This window comes from Perognathus longimembris, chromosome 1, assembly GCF_023159225.1.
Source record: "Perognathus longimembris pacificus isolate PPM17 chromosome 1, ASM2315922v1, whole genome shotgun sequence".
Lineage (NCBI taxonomy): Eukaryota > Metazoa > Chordata > Mammalia > Rodentia > Heteromyidae > Perognathus > Perognathus longimembris.
The window spans coordinates 129,772,423-129,797,407 of record NC_063161.1 but is presented as its reverse complement, the minus strand read 5'-3'; the positions used below and the strand labels follow the sequence as shown (position 1 = coordinate 129,797,407).

At 47.5% G+C, this 24,985-nt stretch overlaps 1 protein-coding gene across 1 annotated transcript in view; it reads right to left on the bottom strand.

The window, feature by feature from the left end:
- The window catches only part of Dnai1 (dynein axonemal intermediate chain 1), a 58,203-nt gene that overhangs the window by 3,671 nt on the left and 29,547 nt on the right, over positions 1-24,985 (bottom strand). The window contains exons 10-18 of the mRNA XM_048352222.1: positions 23,552-23,636; positions 19,501-19,618; positions 19,154-19,197; positions 9,974-10,221; positions 4,602-4,691; positions 4,370-4,457; positions 3,641-3,720; positions 2,361-2,509; positions 2,156-2,255 (exon numbers count right to left, since the gene is read on the bottom strand). Coding sequence (XP_048208179.1) covers positions 2,156-2,255; positions 2,361-2,509; positions 3,641-3,720; positions 4,370-4,457; positions 4,602-4,691; positions 9,974-10,221; positions 19,154-19,197; positions 19,501-19,618; positions 23,552-23,636 — 1,002 coding nt within the window. The remainder of the gene's footprint in view (positions 1-2,155; positions 2,256-2,360; positions 2,510-3,640; positions 3,721-4,369; positions 4,458-4,601; positions 4,692-9,973; positions 10,222-19,153; positions 19,198-19,500; positions 19,619-23,551; positions 23,637-24,985) is intronic.

The following is a 24,985-nucleotide window of genomic DNA, read 5'->3' as shown; positions in this document are numbered from 1 at the left end:
GTAAGAAGCTCTTTGGGGCTGAGTTCTTAGTAAGTGGCAGAGCCACCTGGATAATAGATACAAAGTGTTCACACTGCTCTTGACATATAAGTGCTCAATAAATGTTTGATGTCATATTTGCCACACTCAAAAGTCCAAACCACTATCCAAGTCTTGCCTTGCCAACTATGGCAGCCTCTCACCTGGTTTCTGTTTCCACTCTTGTCCTTCTACAACCCATTCCCATGCAATAGCCAGACTCCCTTTTTAAAAAATTAAAACTCCTCCCAGAGTTTCAGAGTTTCCTTCTCACTCTCATCTCATGCTCTCTCCCTTTGCTCATTGTACTCCAGCGACACTGCTTCCTGTTCCTGAAGTCCTTCAAGCTCAATCCTACCAGGGTGCTTGCACCAACTTTTCTTCAGCATAGACTGCCCCCTATTCCATCTTCCCAAGACTGGCTCCCGTTCTTCAGCTCTCAGCTTGAATGTCACCTCTTTAAATAAACCTTTCCTGACCACTCTAAAAAAAATACCACCCATTTTCTGTCTTTTTCTGTCTGTCTCTGTCTCTCTGTCTTGAAATTGGGTCTGTGTAGCTCAGTCTGATTTCTAATTCTCTATCTTCCTGCTTCAGCCTCCCCAACTGCTGGGATTGTAAGAGTAAGCCACCATGCCCCTTCCCTCTCTTTTTTGGTGCCAGTCCTGGGGCTTGAACTCAGTGCCTAGGCACTGTCCCTGACCTTTTGTGCTCTAGTGTTCTACAAATTGAACCACAGCTCCATTTTCAGCTTTTTTGGTGTTTAATTGGAGATAAAGAATCTCATGGATTTCCCTGCTCAGGTTGGCTTTGAACCACAATCCTCAGATCTCAGCTAGGATTACAGGCATGAGCCATCAGTACCCATCTCTCTCTTTTTAACATAACACCCTTTTCGAGATGTAATTCATGTGCTACAGATAAATGCCATTCACTTAAAGTACACAGTTTTGGGAGTTTTCCCACATATTCATTCCATCAATACTACCAATTTTAGAATGTTTTCATTACAAAAAAAAAAAACCACCAAAAAAAAAAAAACAAAAAAAACTTTGTATCCACTAGCAGTCACTCTCCTTTTTCTTCCAACATGCTTAGGCCTAATCAACCATGAATCTACTTTCCATCTCTATGAATTTGCCTCCTTTGAACATATCATATACTAGGCTACTAGGCAAATCTGTTTTGAACATATCACGTAAGTGGCATCATACAATGTATGTCTTTTGTGTCTGGATTATTTTACTTACCATAAAGTTTTCAAGAATCATCCATGTTGTAGGATGTATTGGTATGTCATTCCTTGTCCTTACTGAATAGTAATACCTTTGTAAATTCAACATATTTACCCTTTCATCAGTTGATGGACACAATTGTTTCATTCTCTGGCTATTATGAATAATGCTGCTATAAATATTTGTATTCACACATTGCTCTTTTAAAATCCTCTGCTCTTAACACTATGGAAATTTTAATGTTGCATTTTGTCTTGCCGTTCACTATAAAAGAAGTCCCATAAGAGCAGGGCCTGAATCACCAGGGCTTAGCTTTGAGTGGGCATCACAGTTGGCCCTTAGTAAGCTTCTATTTAGGGAATGGATGACTGACTGACTTTAGGTTGATGCCTTAATCACTATATTCTTTCCTTAGGGCAGCAGAAGCTTTTCCATTTATATCAAAGTCCATGTGGAGAACGGGTTTGTATGGAAGAATGCTCTCATTTCTACGCTTTTGCTACTTCTCCTGTGTTGAAACGATCCCTCACGTTTTGCCTCACTGAAGCCCCTTTTCAGAATCCACTTGCATGCTTCCAGAAACGAAGACTTCACTCCCTTATAGACACTATTGCAGGAACAGATCACTTCTGGTTTATAAGGTTTTCTTTAGCTGAAGATGGCCCCTGCCACCCTCTACCTCCCTTTCCAGGGACCTCAGAAAAGGTAACTACTTGATGGCATCTCATCCCCCAGAGTTCTTTCTCCACTCAACCAACACCCCATTCCTCCCTTGAGGCCTCTTGCAATGAATGACTCATCTTTTGAGAATAGGAGTCCTTAAGTCCCACTTTTCCTACTGACTTGAGCTACCTTACCAGATCTCTAGTAGGGGCTCAGTGGAGGAAGAAGGGGCCACTCACCTTCCCATCTGTGGTGACTGCAGCAAACACTGTGGAAGAGTATGGTGCCCAGGCCACATCGCCCACGGCTGAATTCAGGTCATAGATGAACATGGGGGTCCTGCAGTAGTGGAGGAGGGAAACCCATGACACAAGGGGCTGGCTCACAGTGCCAGAGTACAGGGGAGGGCTCAGGGAAGGGCCTAGCCAGGGGCAGGCTCCTCACTTGATGGTGTGATCCCAGATCTTCACTGTCCAATCAGAACTGCAGGACATGAAGACCTTGGTGTGGTATGGGTTCCAGGTCACAGCATCCACGGCCATGTTGTGGGCATCGTAGGTGTCTAGGAATTGGCTGGAGTAGGCTTTAGAGCACTGACACAAGGACAGAAGTGGGAGAGGAGAGTCAACAGCCACCCTTCCAAGGAGACCCTGAAGGATCTGAACCCCAACCTGCTTTTCTGTCCTTACCCCACACCACTGTCACAAGTGAGCTGGTGCCAAGCTGCTGGCTGCTTTTCCCACCCTCCATTCCCCCAGAGAGAAGGGAGGTACGTAGGGGTCGTGGTCTGAGTTGAGCTGGGAGCTTTTCTGGAGCATGAGGGAAAATGGCTGGGATTCTAGGCCCATCAACAAAGGGCAGAGCTGGTCCCAGGCCCTGGAGAAGGTGAGGCCGGTACCATTCCTTCTGGCCAGGGCCTGTGGATAGAAAGAGCAATGGGTCCACCACTTCATGGCATCCAGCCCACCTTGTGCAAGCAAGAAGCACGGAGTGTGGGGGTGGGGGGGTGGGGAGGGGGAAGAGGCAGTGGGGACTTGAAGCCCCAAACTTCCCATTCAGTTTCTGGCCCAACCAGTGAGTCTCTCTCCCCCCTCCTATGGGAGACAAAGTGACAGACTAGTCTCGACTTTCTCTCCAGCCTGCAGGGGAGGCCGCAGGAAGGGGTAGAGAGGGGGGTGGGGACCTCTTTTGCATTCAGACCAGCTCTAGCTGGGCCTCAGGGGCTCCCGCGGGAGGCTGCCTGTAATTAACATTCTGAGTCTCTGAGCCTAAGAAAAGCTTGCAGCCAGAGCTATTTCTGGACGGATGGAGGTTCAGAGGGATGTTCACCTACTAACACTGAGACACTGGCGGTGAGGTTGTGTCCTGCCTGCGGGGATGCACTGGTATTAGAGATCAATCTGCCTGTTACCTGGTTTTCAAAGCCTTGCTGAGTTCAGCTTTCCTCCACAAAGTCTGCCCAGTATTGTTTCTATTCCCCCAATCCCCATTCCCAGCTCTGCTTCTACCCCCAGGAAAGGAGGGACGGCCTAGAGAAGAGACTGGACTGGGTTTAAAGTCACCCTCTAGATTGCCCTTTCCTGCCTATAGCCCCTCTTCCTGACACCCAAGAAACTCTCCCAGAATGGATGAAACAGAATTTGTTGAGTATTGTCAACAACTTGGGATGGGTACTCAAGTCCAAGTAGCCCTACAAAGAGCTGCCAGGGGCAGAACTGCCTCACCTTGTAGATTTTCCCCTCCTCTGTGCCTACTAGGAACAAGTAGTCGATCTCTCGGTGGAAGTCGAAAGCAGTGCCGCAGCCTTGGGAACAGAGGGAGTAGCCTTAGCCCAATTCTTCAAGGGAGCCTTCTGTCCTACCCCAACCCAGCCAGGAGGGTCAGCCCATGACAGAATGAGCTGTGAACCTGGGTCCCAGTGAGGGCTGGGACAAGGCTAAGCAAATACAAATTGGCACTCTGGCTCGTTTGTCCCAGACAGTTAGGACTCTGCAACCGGCCAGGGGTTCCACAGACAGGAATGAGGGGCTGGGTAAACAAGGCAAGGATTGAGTTAAACAGGGTCAGGGTCAGGGTAAACAGGGATGGGGTCTGCAAACAGGGACATGGTCTGTGCAAACAGGGATATGGTCTGCATAAACTAGGTAGGAATTGAGTAAACAGGGACTGGATCTGGGTAAACAGGGCCCAGATCTGCATAAACAAGGATAGATCTGCATAACAGCACCTGATCTGCATAAACAAGAACTGGGTGTGCAAATGGGGGAAGGAACTGGAAAGGGTTTGCAAATGGCCAAGGGCTCAGCAGAACAGTCAGGCCTTTTCCCTCTCCTCCCGTCTGGGCTCCAGCATAGGTCTGGGAGGCCCTTCTGGGAAGGGGGAAGGTCTCTTGTTGAGGCTCTGAGGATGAACTGCCAGGCTAGGCCTGGAGGTGAGAAGGATGGGGTCCCTACCCACAGTGTGTAACTGCAATCCCTCAGGAATCTCTGTCGTGCTGCCTTCCACCTTCAGCTTGATGACAACTGTGTGAACCAGCTCACTCTGTAGCAGGAGAGAGCAGGAAGAGGAATGAGGGTTGGGCTAGATCAATAGGGCTGAGATTCCTTTTCTATTAACTCCTCCATCCACTCTTCCACCCACCCTCCCCCTTCCCAACCTGCAGGACCCTCTCTAAAATACAGGCACCTTTACTAGTGTCCAAGACATGATCTGACCGTCGGATGACACAGAGAAGAAGTTAAGGTTGTGGTCCATGTCGTCCTTCTGCCATTTTACCTGGAACATCCCAAACCATAATAAGCTAGGGGGTTGTGTAAACGCTGTGAGTAGGGCTCCCCATGCACCCACATGAATGTCAGAAGCATGATCTGGGAGCCTATTTCCTGAAATCCAATACTGGCCCTCCCCCACCTCCTCCCATCCAGCTCTGTTTCTCCCTGACCAACCTAAGATAATAGAGCCAGCCTGAGCATTGCTCTGATGAATGGGCTTAGAAGTAGAGATACCTAGCTCCTTTCTGGGTTGGGTTCTTGATGCTTAGCTGCAGGAAGATTATGGTTCTGAGTCCTAAGTTACTTTCACAGACTCAGCCCTGCCAAGTTTCTTCACTTATAAAATGGAAGTCATAATAGCTTAGGCTTGTTGTGAGAAAAATAAGATACTATATGTGAAGTCTTTAGGACAGAACACTGCATATTTGAGTGTTCAATAAATGCCAGCTAATAGGACTCAGGTCTGGTGGTGTACATCTGTAATCCCAGCATTCAGGAAACGGAGGCAAAACAAAAATCCCAAGTTCAACGCCGGCCTGGGCTCCATAATAAAATTCTGTCTCAAAAATAAATCAATAAGTAATGCTAGCTAATATCTGCATTATTACCATGATCCAAGGATTTCAAACTCCAAGCTTCTGCAGAGGCCTTTCCCCTGTTTGCTGGGGAGTGGTTGAGGAAGTGGAGGAGCTCACTCCCCACCCCCTCCTCTCCTAGGCTTGGCCTTCCTCTAAGAAGTGTCTCCTCTTTTCCCACCTTGACGTGGACACTAGCTCCTGCTCCCAGAATTTTGCTCCCAAATCCCAGATTTAACTTGCAATTCTCCATCTGCAAATCAGGGTTAATTATCCTGCCCCACCCATCTTCTCGGGGCTGGAAGCAAACATATGGGAAAGTGTTTTGGAGACAGAGCTGTTGTCTTATGAAGATGACACGCTTGAGGCTCAAGTTTCTGTTGCCAGATGTGGAGGCCTGGCCACGCCAAGTTCTAGAGAGATGGAGTGGGGCTGGGTGCCCAGAGCTTTGCATCCAGAGGCTCCTTCCAGACCGCCCATGATGGGACCGCCGTCCAGTGCCCTCCCCCTGTCACAAACAGAGGCCCAGTGAAGGAGGCCAAGAACCCAGTGCTGTCGCCTATAACCGCAGCTGTCACCATAGCTGCTGTGGGGTGGGGAGAAGGGATTGCCTCGCTCCAACTACCAGTGAAGCCCGGAAGGTCAGAGCTGGAGAAAGGGGGCTGAGTCCTGCCTAGGCCTGTTTGGGTAGTGGGTTGTTCTGTGCTCTCATGGAGGAGGGGTGTATGTGCCAGAAGCTGCCACAGCCTTTAAGGCACAAGTCAGATACTGAGACTACTTCTTCTGTACAATGGTGGTCCCTTTAAAGGGAGGAGGGAATGAGGGATGTCAAAAGCCAGGCTGTAAGAGGCGCTAGGGAGCTGCAAACGGAAGTGTTTAATGAGCAGATGCCGGGCACTCAGGGAAATTGTATTTCACACCCCACTTAGCAGCCTGATGCCCAGTGGGGGGTGGAAGGGTATATTTTCAAGTGACTGTGCATGTGTCACACACGTGCTTGGGGAGTAGAGGTGAGACAGTAGGAATAAAGCAAGAGACAGAGTGGTAACTAGGCTAAAAGGAATGAGGAGAAACCTAAGGACCAAAAATAGAGAGAATCTGGAGCTCAAGTTTGCTTAATTGATTGTGCCTCTCCTACCTTATCTGATTAGGGCAGAACAGCCTGGCCTCACTCTCTTTTTTGCATCCTTCTTTCTCCCTTCCCAAGATCTCACAATTCACACACAGCCCAGTGTTGCTAGTTAAGGCTTCACAGCAGGGCCTAGGCAGGGTTGGGCCACCCAGGAAGTCTCTCTAGGGAAGTAGCCTGTGCTATGGAGCAGGAGTGGACTCTTCTTAGACATTCTTCTCCTTGGCTCTAAAACCTTCTCTAACTCTCCATTGCCAATGGAATAAACTTTCTGTCCCCACTGGGCACTGAAGTTCAAAACAACCTTTCTTACCTTCTCAAAATACATTGTACACAGCCCCCTAAAAAAGAAAAACACGAGCTGGGAATGTGGCTTAGCAGTAGAGTGCTTGCCTAGCATGCATGAAGCCCTGGGTTCAATTCCTCAGCACCACATAAAGAGAAAAAGCCGGAAGTAGCTCTGTGGCTCAAGTGGTAGAGTGCTAGCCTTGAGTGAAAGAAGTTCAGGGACAGTGTCCAGGCCCTGAGTTCAAGCTCCAGAACTAGAAAAATAAATAGAAAGAAAAAAAGACCTAAGCCTTGTGCCCATGGCTTATGGCTATAATTTTAGCTACTCAGGAGGCTGAGATTTGAGAATCATGGTTCAAAGCCAGCTTGGGCAGGAAAATCTGTGGGACTCTTATTTCTAGTTAACCACCAAATAGCTGGGCATGGAGCTGTGACTCAATGGGTAGACTGCTAGCACTGAGCACAAAAGCTCAGAAACAGCACCAGGACCAGCAAAACACAAAACAAAACAAAACCTAGACTCTGGTTTCTCTGGCATCTCATTCACCAGCCTGTCTCTCCTTCAAGCTCCACGCTCTTACAGACAACTACTTGGACCAGGCCTCCCGCTGGGTGTCACTTAGGCTTTTTAGATTAACTTCTGGCCAAGCCATTTCCCTTTTGCCTTTCCTACATCTGTCGATGTCCTGGTGGGCACACACAGCCTGGGCAGCACTGATTCCTCTCTTTCCCAATCAGTCCTATCAGTCCCTGCCCTCTATCAGTTTCACTGCCCTACAACTCTGCATCTGCATTGCACATCCCCATCATGCGGTAACCAGAAGCACTTTCCAGGACTTTCCAGGACTGTTTCACCTCCACCCTCTGATGACAGGGCGGTGATTTTCTAACTATGCTCAGGAGGAATCCTTAGGAGCCTTGAGAAGGTACATTAAGGGACAGGAGGAATGATACCACTTACACAAGCAGAATCCTGATTCTACAGCAGTGCCACTCTCTCTGTTATTGTTGGCTATGGGGCTTGAACTCTGTCCCTGAGTTTTTGCACTAAAGGCTAGTGTTCTACCACTTTGAGCCACAGGTCCACTTCCAGTTTTTTAGTGGTTAATTGGAGATAAGAGTCTCAGCCAACCTGTGATCCTCAGATCTTGGCCTCCTGAGTAGCTGTGATTACTGGCATGAGCCACCAATGCCAGACTCATCATATGTGTGTGTGTGTGTGTGTGTGTGTGTGTGTGTGTGTGTGTACACATGAACAGTGCTTCTCTATTTGATATTTCATTTGAAATCACTGCCTTCCATTATCAATGCTTCTTCACTTAGAACTAAGCACTCTCATGGCAGTGCTAGCCCTCTCCCCAGGTCTTGCTCCCCTCTCCTCATCTTTATGTGTGCTCTGAATGATGATGTGTTGTTTCTAACAGGCCATTGTGCTTGAAGCTCTGTGTCTGCACAGGTGACACCCTTTGTGTTTCTGCTCACTAACACCCTCACAATTCAGCTCAGCAGTTGCTTTCTCTAGAAAGATGTGCCTAACCCTCCCTGGCCCTAGTCCCTACTCAGGACAGTGTGGGTGCCCATCATACTCTTGGACTTATACTTTAGCACTTAGCATTCTGCCCTGCACTGGTCATCTTGTGGCTGTGGTTAATTTTCCAACCAGAACCCCAGAGACTATGCCCTTGAGTGTCCTTCAGCAGCCAGAGGAGAACACAGGGAGGACTTACTGAATGGACAAGTGAGTGAATAAATGAATAGATGAATGAATGAGGAAGGGAGGAAGGGAATTAGAAGAAAAGAACGGAGTATGACGAGAGTAGATGAATGAGTCACAGGTCATCTGCTATGATCCTGGTCAAGAACCCTGACTTTTCTGCTTTGCAAAGACAGTAGCCTATTTTCCTGGCAGGATAACAGGGGAACAGGCAACCCCTGCCCAGGTGAGTGGCAGTCTTCCTGGAACTTGTGCAGTAAAAGGGATAATATGTTTTCCTGTGCCTTTTTTTTCCAGGCCACCCAATCTGTTATTTGATCTGGAGAATGCAGCAGAGTAGGAGTAGGGTGGATGGCCTGGGTCTCCTGGGTTTGAGGAATGATCAGTGTTTGGCCCTGGGCTATGTATGTGAGCTAGAAAATAGGGGAAAGGTTGGCATTGTTTCCATCTGATCAATTCCTTTCTCTTCTCCCTGGACTCTAAAGTCTCGGTAGACATCTTCCTCATGCCTAGAGATTTCCACCTGCCTGGAGGTAACAGATCGGGAGGGAGGCGGACTTTTGGATGGACAGAATTTCTGAGGCTGCAACTTCATCTCATCCTGTGGAAAGGAGAAAGTGTAGCTGTAGGGCTGCCTCCCTTTCACCATCAGGCTCTGCATAAAGGATGAGGCTGTGAAGCCTCCATGTGCATGCCTCTGCTCAGGCTTGTCTAGAAGCTCAGATCCAGATCCTGGAGTCAGTGTCCATATACTTCTGGGAGCACAGGGCCAGCAATCAGAGCACAGAGCCCGAAGGCTGTCAGGACCAGAGGGCAGCAAAAGATAAGAGAACAGAGTCCCAGTGCTGCCTGATGAGTCCAGAGACTTTGGGTAATTTGAGGCAGAAATCCAAACTTGGCTTCTCCCACACAGGCTCATGGGGTTACGTACAAACTTCAGGGGAGTGAACCTATGGGACACAGTGAGAAGAATGTGCAATGCTAGTGCCAAAACTCGAATTCTGAGAGTGAAACTATGAATTGTTCTCCCAGTAGAGTAAGATCAGGAGACAGAGTCAAGGTAAAATCCAGCCTCAATGTCCTGGCAATAGTCCTAGGCCAGTCCTAGTATATCAGGGGCACCACCTATCCCTTCAGTATGTCTGGAGAAGAGAGGTGCTATGAGAGGCTCAAGGACAGACTTTACATACCAGACCCTCCAATCCTACCCAGAGGGTAAGCAACAGAAAATAACTACCTGTCTAGGAGCTTTTCAAAATCTAGCCCAGGCTTCAAATGAGAGCCCCATGAGGAATTTGCACTCCCTAACACACTCAACCAGTCTTCAGGCCCTGTAGGCCTTCAGCTGAGGCTCTGAGTTATTGATTACCCCACCTAGAAGACCCTTGGCAGGCAAATGGAGGCCTCTTTCTGGGAGTTCAGGGGCAGATCCCAGCTCTCTGTTCTCACATCAAGTTTCTTAGCTTGGTATTTTCCATCCTCAGCCCCTTGCCTGTAGGCCTTGCCTTCCCACAGCCCCTCCTCCAGTCTCTCCCAGGCCCAGGTGCTGCTCCCTTCCAGCTCCCTGGTCCGAGGCTGACCTGCCACACAGGGTCCGTGTGCTTGCCAGATTTTGCCGAGCTTCGGAAGCAGGGCTGAGCGTGGGGTTTCTTGAGGTTGTAAATGGCCACATTGCCATCATAGTGGCCTACGACCACCAGGTAGGGGTGGTCCACGTGCATGTCAAGACACATGATGCCACTCTCACTGCTGAAGATGTATTCAGGAAAACTGGGGTTCTTCATGCTGTAGAGTAGTAGCATGCCCCGGCTTTGCTTCATGAAGTCATCTGTCCAGGGAAGATGAGCAGCTGTGGTTGGAGGATCCATCAGCTCAGCCAGGGAAGTCCCCTAACCACTGTCCCACCAGATGGGCAAGCCCTGCCCTGAGCTGCTGTGGGAGTGCATGGATCCCTCAGGTATTCATCTTCCCTGACTGGGATATAGAATTATGAAATCTAGCCTGCCCCTCCTCATGGCTCATGGAAGGATCCAAGAACCAGTAAAGGTGACCAGGCTGTAGGAGGGACAGTCATCCTCTTTATTCTCCCTGGGGCACAGGAAAGAGGGACCCAGGTTCATAGAGTTGTTAAGTGAAAGAGTATATGGACATGGGAATTCTCTATTATAAGAATTCTCTCTTCTCTAAATATAATTCTCTGGCCTCCAAATCCTCGGAAGGGATTCAGATGTCCAGCCCAGGGGCAGGCTTCTGCCTCATGCATGCCTGGACAATGCCCACATCCCCTAATCCCTCATCTAAGAGCCAGGGTAAAGCTTGAACTAACATGTTATTTAATACAGTGAGTCCCATATTGGCCACCACGAATAGCCTCTTATTCCCTCAGGCTTCACAGTCCCTGTTGAAGCAAGTCCCCAGCCAATCAGGCTTCCACAGGCCCACTCAGCCTTGCCACAGATTATAGTGATCAACAATGGACCACTCAGCAGAGGTCCTCCTCCCTACTTTCCCCTACTTCTTCCATTTTCTGCACACTGGACACTGTTTTTTTGTTTTTGTTTTTTTTTGGCCAGTCCTGGGCCTTGGACTCAGGGCCTGAGCACTGTCCCTGGCTTCTTCCCGCTCAAGGCTAGCACTCTGCCACTTGAGCCACAGCGCCGCTTCTGGCCGTTTTCTGTATATGTGGTGCTGGGGAATCGAACCTAGGGCCTCGTGTATCCGAGGCAGGCACTCTTGCCACTAGGCTATATCCCCAGCCCTGGACACTGATTTTGATAGGCAGTCATGGAGCAGCATATAGTCCCAACCTCAAGACCAGATCTCTGTCACCAGCTGAGACCTCTTAGCCTCTTCCTTAACTAGAGCTGGCAGAAGCTACTTCAGCTACTCATTTGGGGCAGCTCATGACAGAGCAGCCTTTGACCTTTCCTCTTACTACTGTTCCATGGCTCCCTTCTTTAATCTGGCAACTGCAGGGCCTGGTACCTCATAACCAGGTAGCCAGTCCTGAGGTATGAAACCCATGGGTGACAGACAGAGAGGCAACCCCAACTTCGCTAATTTTGTTTTCTGTATTATTTTTGGCAGTACTGGAGTTTGAACTCATGGCCTCATGATTGCTAGGTTGGTGCTCTACCACTTGAGCCATGCCTCCTGGCTTCGGTCTTATTTCTAAGACTGTCCCTTACTCAAAGAGAGTATGTGTCTGAGTTGATCTCAGGGATGATTTGGACTCACATCCTGGTGCTCAGAGCATGACTTTAGCTACTTCCATGTCCCAGGTATGCTAGTTGTGCTCTGACTTAGGAAGGGTACGTAGGCTGGCATGCCAGCCTTCTTCTCTGAAGAAGTCTGCCTTCCCTTACTGTAGCTAATCCTTACCAGCTCTGAGGCTCACTGGGGAACCCCTCCTCAGATTATGTGCAAAGGAGGCCACACATGCAAGGAAGGGCTGCACCTAGGGTGGAAGTTTCCAGGGTCAGGCTGGAGTCATACAGAGGGTATGCTGTGGTTCAGAAAGGAAATGTTTCTGCTCCAGACAAAATGAGTCTCTGAGCACAGAGGTGAAGTTTGGGGACCTCCAGATCCCCTGAAACCAAAGCTGGAACACCCTGAGCCTGGCTCCATCTCAAAATCCAACTGAGGACTAGCCTTGATATAGGTGGGATGGAGTCGGGAGTACCTCTCTCTCTGTGGGACCAGTATGGACCCCAAGGGGGATTGGACTCTCTAAGAAAGAGATCTGTTACTGGCTGAGGGCATTATCTAGTCCAGAACACAAAACACTTAAACTAGGCAATGTGACTCTCACTTTAGCTCCTTTTGATTATCAGGCAAATCCTGAACATCTGATCTGAGCTTCTCCTTGCAAGGTCAAAGACACTTGACTGCTAGACTCTCCAGTGGGCCAGAAGTAAGCCTCTGGTACTCGGGATTTTATTCTGTCCTCATGCTGGTTAAAATCAACAGAGGAGAAACAGGTAGAACACAAGGGAAGTGGATAAATGAGTGAAGGCTCAAGATAAGGACTCAGATGCCACTTTTATTGTACCAAAGGGCAAAGTTGGGCACAACACTCACACCTGTTCTTACTGTGCACCAGGGCCTGGCCCCTTGAGGGACAGCAGCGATGACTGAATTTCTCTAGAGAAACACTTAGTACCCATTTCCCCTACATGCATGCCTATGTATCTCAGTGACCAGAGAAGCCAGGAAAGGAAGGTTGGAAGGTATAGGCTTGCTTAATAACTCTGACTGGAGAACACCTGACCCATTCACAGAACCACTGGGCCATAGATGAGGAAGCAGGCCCCGAGCAAAGTAATGGTGCGCTCAGCTACATGATACATGTCGCATGGTACTTGCCATAATCCATATCCTTTTTCATAGCTGAAATTATCCTACTTAGGAAATATGGTCTTTAGCTGGAGGTGGACAAAGGAGAAGTTGGGCCACACCTAATGGGGTGTGAGTTAGTCGCCAAGCCAATCCAATCCCTCCAGGTTCTCGAGGATAGGATATATAAGGGACAGGGCAGTCCAGCATGATCAAAGGGAGTAAGTGTGCAGAATAAAGCAGGGATAGCCAGGCGCTGGTGGCTCACGCCTGTAATCCTAGCTACTAAGGAGGTTGACATCTGAGGATCCATCCTGGGCAAGAAGGGCTATGAGACTTATATCCAATTAACCACCAGAAAATTAGAAGTGGAGCTGTGGCTCAAAGTAATAGAGCACTAGTCTTGGTCAAAAGAGCTCAGGGACAGGACCCAGGCCTTAGGTTCAAGTCCCACAACCAACAACAACAACAATAAAAAAGCAGGGATTTCATGAGAGAGGGACACAGAGAGCCACCAGTCACAGTAATTTCCACATACGAACTCCACTCTCTCAACCTCACTTCAGTGGTTCTTGACATAGGAAGCTAGTCCCTAATCATGGCTAGATTACATGTTTTACGAATTCTAATTCAGGGTTTTTTCTGCCAAATCATACCAGGAAAGTATTTAACTGGTATTTCTTCTCAACTTGACTCTTTTTTGGAGGGAGAGGGTGAGTTTGAATTCAGAGCCTCCCCCTTGCTAGGCAGATACTCTACCACTTGAGCCACTCCACCAGCCCTTTGACTGTATCTTAATACTATGGACCCCTCATTCCTGATTCTAGTGCCCTCTCTAAGACCTCACTGTTCTATTTTCCAGTGTGACATCATAGCCTAAACCACTAACTGTCCCAACATATCATTATCTTATCTTCTAAAAGCCCTTAAATGATATCACTACATAAACTACTAATGGTCCTCATGTGATATCATCATTCAGTGACATCACTGCCCAATCCTCCAACATCCTCCATATGATGTCACCAACTAGGGCACCAGCAGTCAAATGATAGCATTGCTCAGCCATCCAACATTCCCAGTACATCACCACTAACCAGTCACCAGAAGTACCAGCAGTAACATGGCACATCCTCACCCAGGCCATCCAGTGTCTCAGTTCTCAATGTAGAGTCCCACTAGACTCAAGGCTGACAGAGCCTTGGCTCTTGGCCTCTGGAGGTACTTTGCTTGAATACCACAAACTTCCTAAGTAATTAGAGAAAAGCTAGAGAGTCCAGTAATCACCAGATGACCAGGAACTGCAAGCAGGTCTTTTCTTGGTCTGCCATGAAGGATAGAGGGAACATATCTGGCTTGCTCGCTTGGGTAAAAGAGCTGCCTCCTGAAAACCCTGCTGTCCAGTAGGTAACAGCTGTAGATCATGGAGGCCCAGTCTAGAACATTCTGGCTGTCAGGAGAATCCTGGGCTCCTATTCAGGACTCAAGAGAGAGTGAGGCAAGCGGAGGGCATGTTGGGGCATGAGGCTAAAGCCAGGTCAGTGATCAGTAGGAATTAGATGCCAAACTGCAAAGACAAGGATACCATGCCAGCCTCAGCCAGTAGGTCCTCTTGTACAGTGGCATCCTAAATGAGGCCAGCCCCGGACTGGCTCCAAGGCAGCAGCTGTTTGATGACTCCCTTATTTAGTCATACAAGAGGTACTTGGAGGCGATGTGCAGTAGGCAGAATAATGTCCTCCCCCCCAAATGTCCACATCCTAATCCCCAGACCTATAAATATGTCACTTCGCATGGCAAAAGAGACTTTGCAGATGTGATTAAGTTGAAGATCTTGAGACAGGGAGATTATCCTGGATTATCTGGGTGGATTTAATGTAATCACAAGCGTTCTTATAAGGGAAAGAGGGAGGCAGAAGAGTCAGAGGATGAGATGTGACGACAGAAGCAGATGTCAGAATGATGCCATTGCTGGCTGGAAGAGGGCCACTAGCCGTGGAATGCAGGCAGTCTGGAGAAGCTGGAAAAGAAAAGGGAACAGGTGCTCCCTGCAGACTCCAGACCTGATTTTAGCTCCATGAAGCCCACTTTGAACTTCTGACCCCCCCAGTACTGTAAGATAAGCAATTTCTTATTTAAGCCGTTATGTTTGTGGTCTTTTGCTACAAGCAGAAACAAGAAATGAATATCAGAGGCACTTAGGGAAGGCTGACCCAAACTCTAATTTCGGAGTCAGAAGATGGCAGCGTTTTCTTGGGTGGTTCAGAAGCCATTCCTCTAGAAATCAGGGGGATGAATGCAACAATATTCAGTATTTCTGATGACAATAATGAATGCTCCCAGTTTCCCACAACCCAGCCTGCCACTTTGCACTCCAGGAACAGAGATACCCTCTGTGTAGGGATTTTCATAGTCCAGAGGCGGGGGACTAGCCCAAGGCTGGTCTGAAAAGGGTCATGGGTCACCAGAGGGTTCCAAACCTCAAATGTGGCCCAGAGGCTCTACAGCCAAGCGAGGCTCAGGCTTCTGGGCTTTTCCTGAACCTCTTGTTGGATTAGAAGTCTTATTTAAGCAATGTAGGAAGCACAAACAAGGATTCACAGACAGAATACATCAAGGGGGACATTTAATTTGATTTAGGGAAAATGAGGCAAACATTTGGGAACCTAAATAACTAGCCAGTAATTAAACTAACAACGGGAATGCCCTTGCACTACAACCCAGCAAGCACCGTGGCCTTTATGGACTGTATTTACAAAGAGACCTGACAACATAATTAGTCCTGTAAATTTTACACAGCCTGCAGCCGAGGAGTGATGGATTTTGTGTGTGGAGGATGAACAGGGAGAAATGAGGTGGATGAATTTCCATTTTCAGTAAATGAAATTAACACTGCTTAATTAGTGAAGCTGACAAATAAATGATCAGGAAAGATTTAAATCCCTACGAGTGCATCTCTGGCCCCGGGGAAAGCTCATATGGTAAGACAGGGCAGGTTTAGGGGTAGGGATTAGAGTCTGCATTGATCCCTTTTGAGTGTGTGTGGACCCCAGAGGGGGGCTGGGCTGAAACACTGCTAGCTCTTCCTACCCTTCCATATTTGGCCTTTTGACAAGTTTCCTGTCCCATCTCTTGTATGATAACCTCATATCTATGATGTGTTCCACTATCCCTGCCTGACAGTCCATGAAGAACACCCATTTGCCTGCTACGAACTGACTAATGAGCTGGAAAGGACCCCATTGTCATAGTAGGCTGATATAACTGCATCCCAGCCATCTCTTTCTGGACTAGTTGCCTTTGCCTTCCAACATTCCTCCACCTGCTTTCAGCTGCTTATAGTCTCTTTCTCCACAAGGAGCCTGGCCCTAGGGAACATCTCTGTCTCTGCTTTTTTTATCTTTTGTTTATTAATTTTTGTACCAGTCCTGGGGCTTGAATCCAGCCTGGGTGCTGTCCCTGAACTTCTTTTGCTCAAGGTAACTAACACTCTACCACTTGAGCCACAGCTCCACTTCTGTTTCGTGGTAGTTAATTGGAGATAAGAATCTCATGGCCGGGCTGGGGATATGGCCTAGTGGCAAGAATGCCTGCCTTATATACATGAGGCCCTGGGTTCGATTCCCCAGCACCACATATACAGAAAATGGCCAGAAGTGGCGCTGTGGCTCAAGTGGCAGAGTGCTAGTCTTGAGCAAAAAAGAAGTCAGGGACAGTGCTCAGGCCCTGAGTCCAAGCCCCAGGACTGGCCAAAAAAAAAAAAAAAAAAAAAAAAGAATCTCATGGCCTTGACTGCCTGTGGTTGGCTTAGAACTTTGATCCTCAGATCTTAGCCTCCTGAGTAGTTAGGATTACAGGCATGAGCCGCTGATACCCAGCTCTATCTCTGCCTTTAAATAGCCTAACATACTAGTACCCAACTACTCTAGAAGAGAGGCAGGTGTGGATGCTTCGTGATGCTGCAGGATGTTAGCTGTACTCCCTTTTCTCTGCCTGCTTGCTTCTGACCTGACTCCAGGGAACCTTTCCCATTCCAAGATGGGAGCTAGGCCCAGTTCTCTCTATAGTACATGCCTAATCCCATTATCAAAGTTTTATGTAGCAGGGTCACAGAATAAACATCTGGGAATTCCAGGCAAAAGGAGGTTTATGAGGTCTAGACCGAGCTTATGAGGGTCAAACCCAGCAATAAACCCAGTGTTTGTCTGCACAAGGCAAACTCTTTTTATGGGAGATTGGTATTTGCAAACTTCCAAAGACTGATAGATGCTGGTGAGCTCAGCTGTTCCATCCAGTGACCCCATCCAGCAACTAGGGTGCCCTCTGCCTGCCTCAGCTGGGCACTGTTTCTTCCATGAAGGCACCTGAACACCCAGGAGTGTGGGCCTCCCGGGAATGGCTTCAGGAATAGACTCAGGAGCCTTTCTAAGCCCACACTGGCTGTTCAGGCCTTTGCGGGTGGTATTGTGAGATGCAAGGCTCTGTAATAGATGAAAGCTCGCCATCAAGCTCATCTGAAAGCCGGCCAGCAACTCCTGTGCCAGTGCCAACCACTGCAAATATCACAGCCATTGACACTGGATCCTACCCCCTAAGAGAGATTCCCCAGCTTCCTTATTCTGTTCCAGTCTCCCAAAGGTGTTGCAGGAAAGCCAGGGGGAAGAACAACAGACAAATCAACAATGACCCACTTTCATGAGTAAGTAGTTCCTATGGCTAGCAGGACACATTAACTTCTTTGCTTTATGGGCCTCACAATGGCATTGGGATGGAGGCCTGGCAGCTTGTCAACTTCTATGTGTCACCTAGGAGGAGACTAAGTCTCAGATGTATACTACTGAGAACCAATCCCTTCAGGGGAAAATCTGTAGCTGCCTGTGGGCAACTCAGGAACATGGCAGTGGCTAAAATGATCAAGGGAGGGCAGAGACCTTTCCTGGGTAAATGCCCAACTAAAGGAGGCCACTAGGTCTGTCTGCTTGAGGCCATGTGCTTGTGGGAGGTGAGTTTCCCTTCTCTACAGTTCCTGACTAAGTTCATCCTCCATAGAAAGCCTCCACATGACCCCAACCAGATGACACTACTTCTAAGCCTGGGTGGAGGGAGAGGAGGCTAGAACTAATATTTTCTCCTCCCACCTTCTGGGGAACACTCACCCCATCCTCACCCCCACCCCCACACACCTTAGTCCTGGGCAGACAGCCTGGGCCTAGAGCAGTCTCACAGGGGGCTCCACGCCCACTCCTGGGAGGGCCCGCCCAAGCCCCAGGCCCTGTTCCAGACCCAGTAGCTGCAGCACAGGGGGAGGAATGTTCTTGCTCCTTGCCAGAGGGGGAGGGCGCTTCCCATTTGGCAGCAGCCCACCCTCAGGAGTAGGGACACAAAGCAGGCATTTAGGGCATCCTCAAAGGCAGCCCAGACCACAAGACTGGGAGCAGCTCCAAGGTCTCCTCCCTGAGAGGAATGACAAACACCGACTCCTCCCTTCAACCCCTACAAACACCTCCTCCCCCATCTTGGTCCAAAAAATGGGTGGACAGACAATCTAAGGGGCAGTGACCAGGAGCTTGTATGCTTGCCAGCCAGAAGCAGCTTGGAGAATGGAGAGGTTTTTCTGTTTTCAGAAGCTGATCCTCCCAGCCAGAGAACAAGCTGTTAGCATTAAAGAAGTGCGCCTGAACGCCAGGAGCCTGAGTGTAGGGCCCTCTCCCGTTAGGAAGGGGAAATATCCAGGCCAGTACAGCAGTAAGGACTTTTGCTAGAGCCAAGTAGCATTTAGGAAAAGCAAACTGACCAGTCACAGTTATCACAGTGGGCTACCTCTCTGTCTTCTCTGGATTCTTGACAGGAAGTTCCAGAGCAGAGGGTTGGACTTTAAAAACTCTCCTCAACTCACCCCTATCCCCACTTTGCCCCAGGGCCTGGTCAGGAGGGAGGAGGAATGGAGGAGAGGGCATCCATCTCATTTGTCTATGTCCTTCTACCTCTCTCTTTCATGTCTCCCAGCTTTAATCTCAAGCCTACAACTCCTCCCTGCATAGGTTTCCCGTCCTTCTTGAGTTTCTTCAATGGTTTTCCCAGAAAAGCTTTGTTGGAATGGCTTAACAAGCCCTTTAAAGACTGACTCCAGCCCCCTGAACAGCTTTATTTCCTGCCATTCCTCATGCTTCTAGCCTTAGCTCGCATTGGCTTCTCTGCTAGGGTGATCTCCCTCTCTTTCTCTGAGGCCCAGTGGGCTTATTCAGCTTGATGAATTCCTCAGCCCAGCACTAAATGTCCATACAATTGTAGATCTTCCCTACCAGACTGTGATTGTTTCCTAGTCATCTTTGTATTTCTCACACATAGTAAGGAGTTCTGCACAGAATAGGAACCTAGTATCTGTTCTTTACATGAACAAATTAATGACTAGCTAGATCACTTACAGGAGCCGTGTCCCACTGCAAACAGATCATTGTACTTTGGATTCCTGCAAAAGAAATGTGAACCCATTGGTACAGACAGTAGACCTAGCGCTTATCTAGTTATGATCTTTCCCACTGATGCCTAACTACATTTCAGGCATCTACTGTCCAGCGTAGGCCTTTACCACCTTGGAAACCCTAGGTGATCCTGCAGTCTAATCAGAATCCCCATTCTGATCCTCCCATATTGTCACATGTCACAATCAAGTGCTTAAGTGCAATAAAAAGGGTAGCCCAGGGCTTGGCACTCTGTACATGCCACAGATACTCAGGGATGACTCTGGGATTGCTGCAATGCCTATACTCACCAGCAGAGGGCGGTAACGGCCAGGCGCTTGGCTTTGTCATTTTGGAACTTCCAGAGTGGCAGTAGCGTACCCTCCTGGTCTCGGTATTCATCAGCAGCATCCTCATAGTACTTAAAGTCTTAAACATAAATAAGCAGAGTCAGATCCCAGACTGCCATTTTGCAGCAAACCAAGGTCAAGCACTTACTGTCTCTTCTTGGACAATACAACACACATTTTGTGTTTGGGAGTAGGAAGAATAAGAGCACCTACCTCAAAAGACTGTTGTGAAAATATATTTTCAGTTAATACATGCAAAGTGCTTAGAAAAATGCCTGGTACACAGTGAGTTCCCTTGGGCTGTTACCAATTGTTACCATCATTGTTATTGGGAAAATTACAATAAAGCAGCTTTGTGTGCATAGATAGAAACCCAGGTTGGTTTCAGTACTTATCCTCATGAGTTTCTTCTGCCTTTCAGAAGGTTCCGATTGGAGTGGCCAGATTTCAAGGGCTCAGCTGCCAGAGACCGATTAAGAATTCTATTCATTCTGCTTCCCAAATCCCTAAAATACAGGCCCACTTCATATCCATTGCCAACCCTCATTATAATAAAGCTACCTGGATCCCCCAAACTCTTCATCTGTCCTCAAAACTGTCTCTTCCCATTTTCTCCAAGCAAGGATGAAGCTCCATCTTTCGACATGCCTAACCAGGAACTCGGGGAATCTTTGACTGATTTTTCTTCTACCACGGCTCCTATTTTCCTCTTATCTTTTTAATGCATTAATTTCTTTCCAAACCCATAGCCACTGCCTCTTTTCAGGTTCCAATAATCTATCACTTGGTTATCCTCTAACTGGTCTCCCTAACTCTGTAATCTGTTCTCCAAATCATGTTTCAAGTAGCTGAGTGAGAGCACACAACCTCTTCACTACATCACCCTCCCACTCCAGTGAGGCCTCTCAATGGCTCTCCTTGCACAGGGACTCCTTAGTCACTATCTCTACATAATTTTGACTCATCTGTTCATATGTGATCTGTACCAAATAGTCTGTGTACATGAATCAAATTGTGTCAGGTATCTGTGTGTTTCTACATAACTTTCCATAACTAAAATGTCCTGCTTATGACAAACTCCTAACCTACTTCTGAGACAGATTAAGCTCTTTCTCCTTTGTAGCATCTTCATTTTCTTTTTTTCTTCTTTTGTCTGTGTGTGTGTGTGTCTGTGTGTGTGTGTGTCTGTGTGTGTGTGTGTTGATAATAGAACTTGAACACAAGACGGGACAACGTCCCTTAGCTTTTTTGCTCAAGGCTGATAGGCTAAGCCATAGTTCTACTTATGGCTTTTTCACCAGTGGTTAATTGGAGATAAATGTCTCACAAACTTTCCCACGTGGGCTGGCTTCAAGCCATGACCACATCAGATCTCAGCCTCTTAAGTAGCTAGGATTGCAGATGTAAACCACTAGCTTTTGTTCTTTTGTCCTTTTTTTTTTTTTAAGTTTGTAGTTTATGAAATGAGCTCTTATGTTGCCCAGGATGGCCCTGAACTATTAGGTTTAAAGCTTCCTCCTACTTCATCCTCCCAAGTAGCTGGGTCTGTAGGCATATACCACCTCACCTGCCTTGCTTTGAGTACAGTTAATTTATCTTTCTCTGTTCCAACCCTGCGTCTCCTCTCTATTGCACTCGCCTTGGGCCTCTCTTTCCCATTTCACAGCTCCCAGACAGCAGGAATCATGTTATATTCATCTCAGGGTCACATAGCACAGGGATAGCCACACAACAAATAGAAAAAATAAAGTAACAATGGGACCAATTAGAGAATAAACCCTCTCATCCAGCAGGGCCAAGGACATGCTCAGACATTGCCTCAGCCATTCTTACAATGCTATCCCCACTCCTTTGACACTGTGGCATTCCATTCAAACCTCAAAAAACAAAAGGATTAGAGTGGTCAGAAAGGTGTCAGCCTTGATTAGATCAGAGATTCCTGAGCTTGGGTATCTTTAAAAAAAATAGTTCATTTCAAAGAGGAGATTAATTGACAACACTTCTCCATTTTATTTTCCCTTCTTCATGATTACACTTTACCAAAGGGAAAATACTATACAATTCAAAGAAATCAAAGTTCAATGCATTTTTATGTGACTGTGGTCTTATAAATGAAAGTAGTTCACAAGGCCAATTTCTCCATGGATATTAATCAGGTTTGCAGCTCTTTGGTGGGCCACTTGTACAGACTGGGTTTCAGGAAGCCAAGCTGTGTGAGTGACAAATTCATTCACAGCTGCTGTGTACTTTGACAGCTTTGAAAAGCACTCAAGGTCATTTTCCAGCCTGAATGATAACTAGGGGGCTTGTTTAGGCTGCTGGTCTTGGCAGCCTTAGTTTCTATGTCCCCTGGGTGAGCAATGAGCATCAAGTCACCAAGACGAGTCCTAGGCTGTCAGCAAAGAAGACCAGCCAGAAGCAAGGAGTTGCCAACTCTGGGGAGGCAGCTGCTCCAAATAAATGCACAACCTCTCAAGGAAATACAAGCCACTTGGGAATGTGCTGTTCATGCCATGGGAAGGATTCCATTTCCCTGGCACTGTCAAACACACCAGAATTTCCCAGGCTCCCAGGATTTAAGTGTTTCTGAATCAATCCCTTTCTTTGCTTCATCACTAATTAATCACCAGGATAGATCTATTGAATGTGTTCATTTGCAATGTCTCCTCCCTGTTCAGTGGTTCTGTAGCCGAATGGTAAAGTTTTTAGGCAATGAATCCAAGGGGCCTGTGTTCAAATTCTGGTTTTACCACTCACATCCCCCACTAGCTATAATTTTGAACAAGTGGCCACATCCCAGCCTGAGTTTTCATCTATAAAATATAGATAATGGGTTGAGGAGATAGCTAAGTGGTAGAGTGCTTGACTAAGTGAGGTTCAATCTCCAGAATAAAAGAGAGAAAAAAAAACCCACAATGTAAACAACAAACAATAAACAGATGAATATGTCAGACTATTTTTGCCCAGTACTTGAGTGTAATCCCTGCACCTAGGAGAGTTCAAGGGCAGCTTAGGACTACACAGTGAGACCTTCTCTCAACAATAAAAAAAAAAAGAGATAATAATGATAGCTATCAGGAAAACAATGTGTAAATTGTAAAGCACAATGTCTGACATATAAGCCATTCCCAATGAACACTGGTGAATGCTTTCTACTACTAAACCTCTCCTTTTTCTCTATCCTCTCTGATGCAGGCTGGTCAGATGTGATGAGGCCCATTCCACACCATTTCTTCCCCTCTGTTCCTGTATTCTCCACAATCACATCCTCCTCCTGGTCCACTCTCACTGGGCTGTGTCCCAGCTGGCAGATATCAGTTTCTCTGAATTGTGTGGTATTCAAGACCCTTAATAAAATGGCTCCAACTGCCTCTTAAGCTTGAGCCCTCATCACTTTCCAACAGCTCCTGTTAGGGTCAATTAGCCTGCTGTCCCTTGTCCCCAGGGCCTCTTCATACTCATTCTCACTGCCAAGTCACGGCTTGTGCCATCTTCTGCCCAGAACCTCCTCCCTTCTGCTACCCTCCCACTCAGATGCTGCTTATCCCATGGCATTGAGCTCAGCCCTTCCTGAAGCCTTCCTTGTCAGCTCCTACTCATCCCTTATTTGCCCTCTTATCTTCTTGGGAGATCCCCGGAACGGTTTCTGTCAATCCTTACATTCTAGCATCATAGTATCCCTAAGAAATCTGGGTGGAGAAGACAACACAGAATGAGGAAGTTGAAGATCTAGGTTCTGGTCCTCTCTGAAACTAACAAGCCAGGTAGCCTTGGCTTTCATTGTCTCGAAAGCAAAGTCAGCAATCATCTTAGTTTGCTGCTTCCCAGGGCCATTGGGAAGATGATATTAGATCACTATGGGCAGCTGTGTTTCTTTACTATACCACTGTCAGATCTCATCACTATAGCTATTGTTCCTTATGGCATTGCTCATGGTTAACTTGTATCAGTCTTATCTCTCCACTGACATCCTGCTATATATATTTTGCATCTATAGGGCCATCAATCTTACCTTGAGCAACATCATCATATGTATTCTGGTTGACCATGCGCTCCACAATTTTAGCAGCTTGGGACACTTTGGTGATATCATCACTCTGTGGGGTTACATAAACCACATATTCTCATAAGCCAGGTCAGATGCTCCAAGCCAGAACCCAGACACATAATTGATTCAGCTATGCCTTCCTGCTGTCCGCCGTCATGCCTTCATGTCACAGTGCCCACCCAGATAGCTCTATAATGATATCTCTGCATGGCTCTAGTTCATTCTATCACTGTATTTTAGAGCCCTTCCTTCACAGGTGGAAAAGGGAGTCTAAATCTGGGATTTCAAGCACCTGCTACAGAGCCTGCTTCATGTTCTTTTATTCAGTACTTACTTTGGAAAAGGCATCTCTAAGCACGAGGCAAAACATCTAAGGTATAAGTTAGTCCTTTGCTCTTTTTTTTTTTTTTGGCCAGTCCTGGGGCTTGGACTCAGGGCCTGAGCACTGTCCCTGGCTTCTTTTTTTTTTTTTTTTGGCCAGTCCTGGGCCTTGGACTCAGCACCGTCCCTGGCTTCTTCCCGCTCAAGGCTAGCACTCTGCCACCTGAGCCACAGCGCCCCTTCTGGCCGTTTTCCATATATGTGGTGCTGGGGAATCGAACCGAGAGCTTCATGTGTAGGAGGCAAGCACACTTGCCACTAGGCCATCTTCCCAGCCCCCTGGCTTCTTTTTGCTCAAGGCTAGCACTCTGCCACTTGAGCCACAGCGCCACTTCTGGCCATTTTCTGTTTATGTGGTGCTGGGGAATTGAACCCAGGGCCTCATGTATAGGAGGCAAGCACTCTTGCCACTAGGCCATATCCCCATCCCCAGCCCAGTCCTTTGCTCTTGAGAGAGCAGATAAGAATCAGTTGGAGGCCTTTCTGGTGGAGTATAGAGATACTTCATAAACTCAGCAAGTGACATATTCCCCTAAAAGGTCTCAGAGATCTTCTAGTCCAATCTTTCCTTTAGTCACAGGTTGAAGAAGTCACAGAGGCCCAAAGATGGGGAGAGATGCTTGTAACAAGCAACTACAGAGCAGAATTGAGATTCTTAATCCATGAGGTCTGCCTACTCCCAGAGGGCTCCAAATATTAGGAAATGGACCAAGAAGTGTGGCAGCACATACAGTTAGAGCAAAGGCAAAGAGACCTTAACTCAGAAATAAATACGAGGGCTGGATGCCTAACTCAAGTAGTAGAGTGCTTGCCTAGCATGGGCGAGGGTCTAAGTTCAATTCTCAGTACCACAGGAGAGACAAAAATGAAGACATTGGGTATTTGTAATAGTACTCCTCAGAGTTTATCTGGGTCCAGCTGCTCCTCCTACTCTTTAACCCAAAGCATCATCCTCTCCCTCTTGGCAGTTTCCCAGCATGCTTAACTCTCCCCATGTAAGGTAGAATTCTCTCTGAT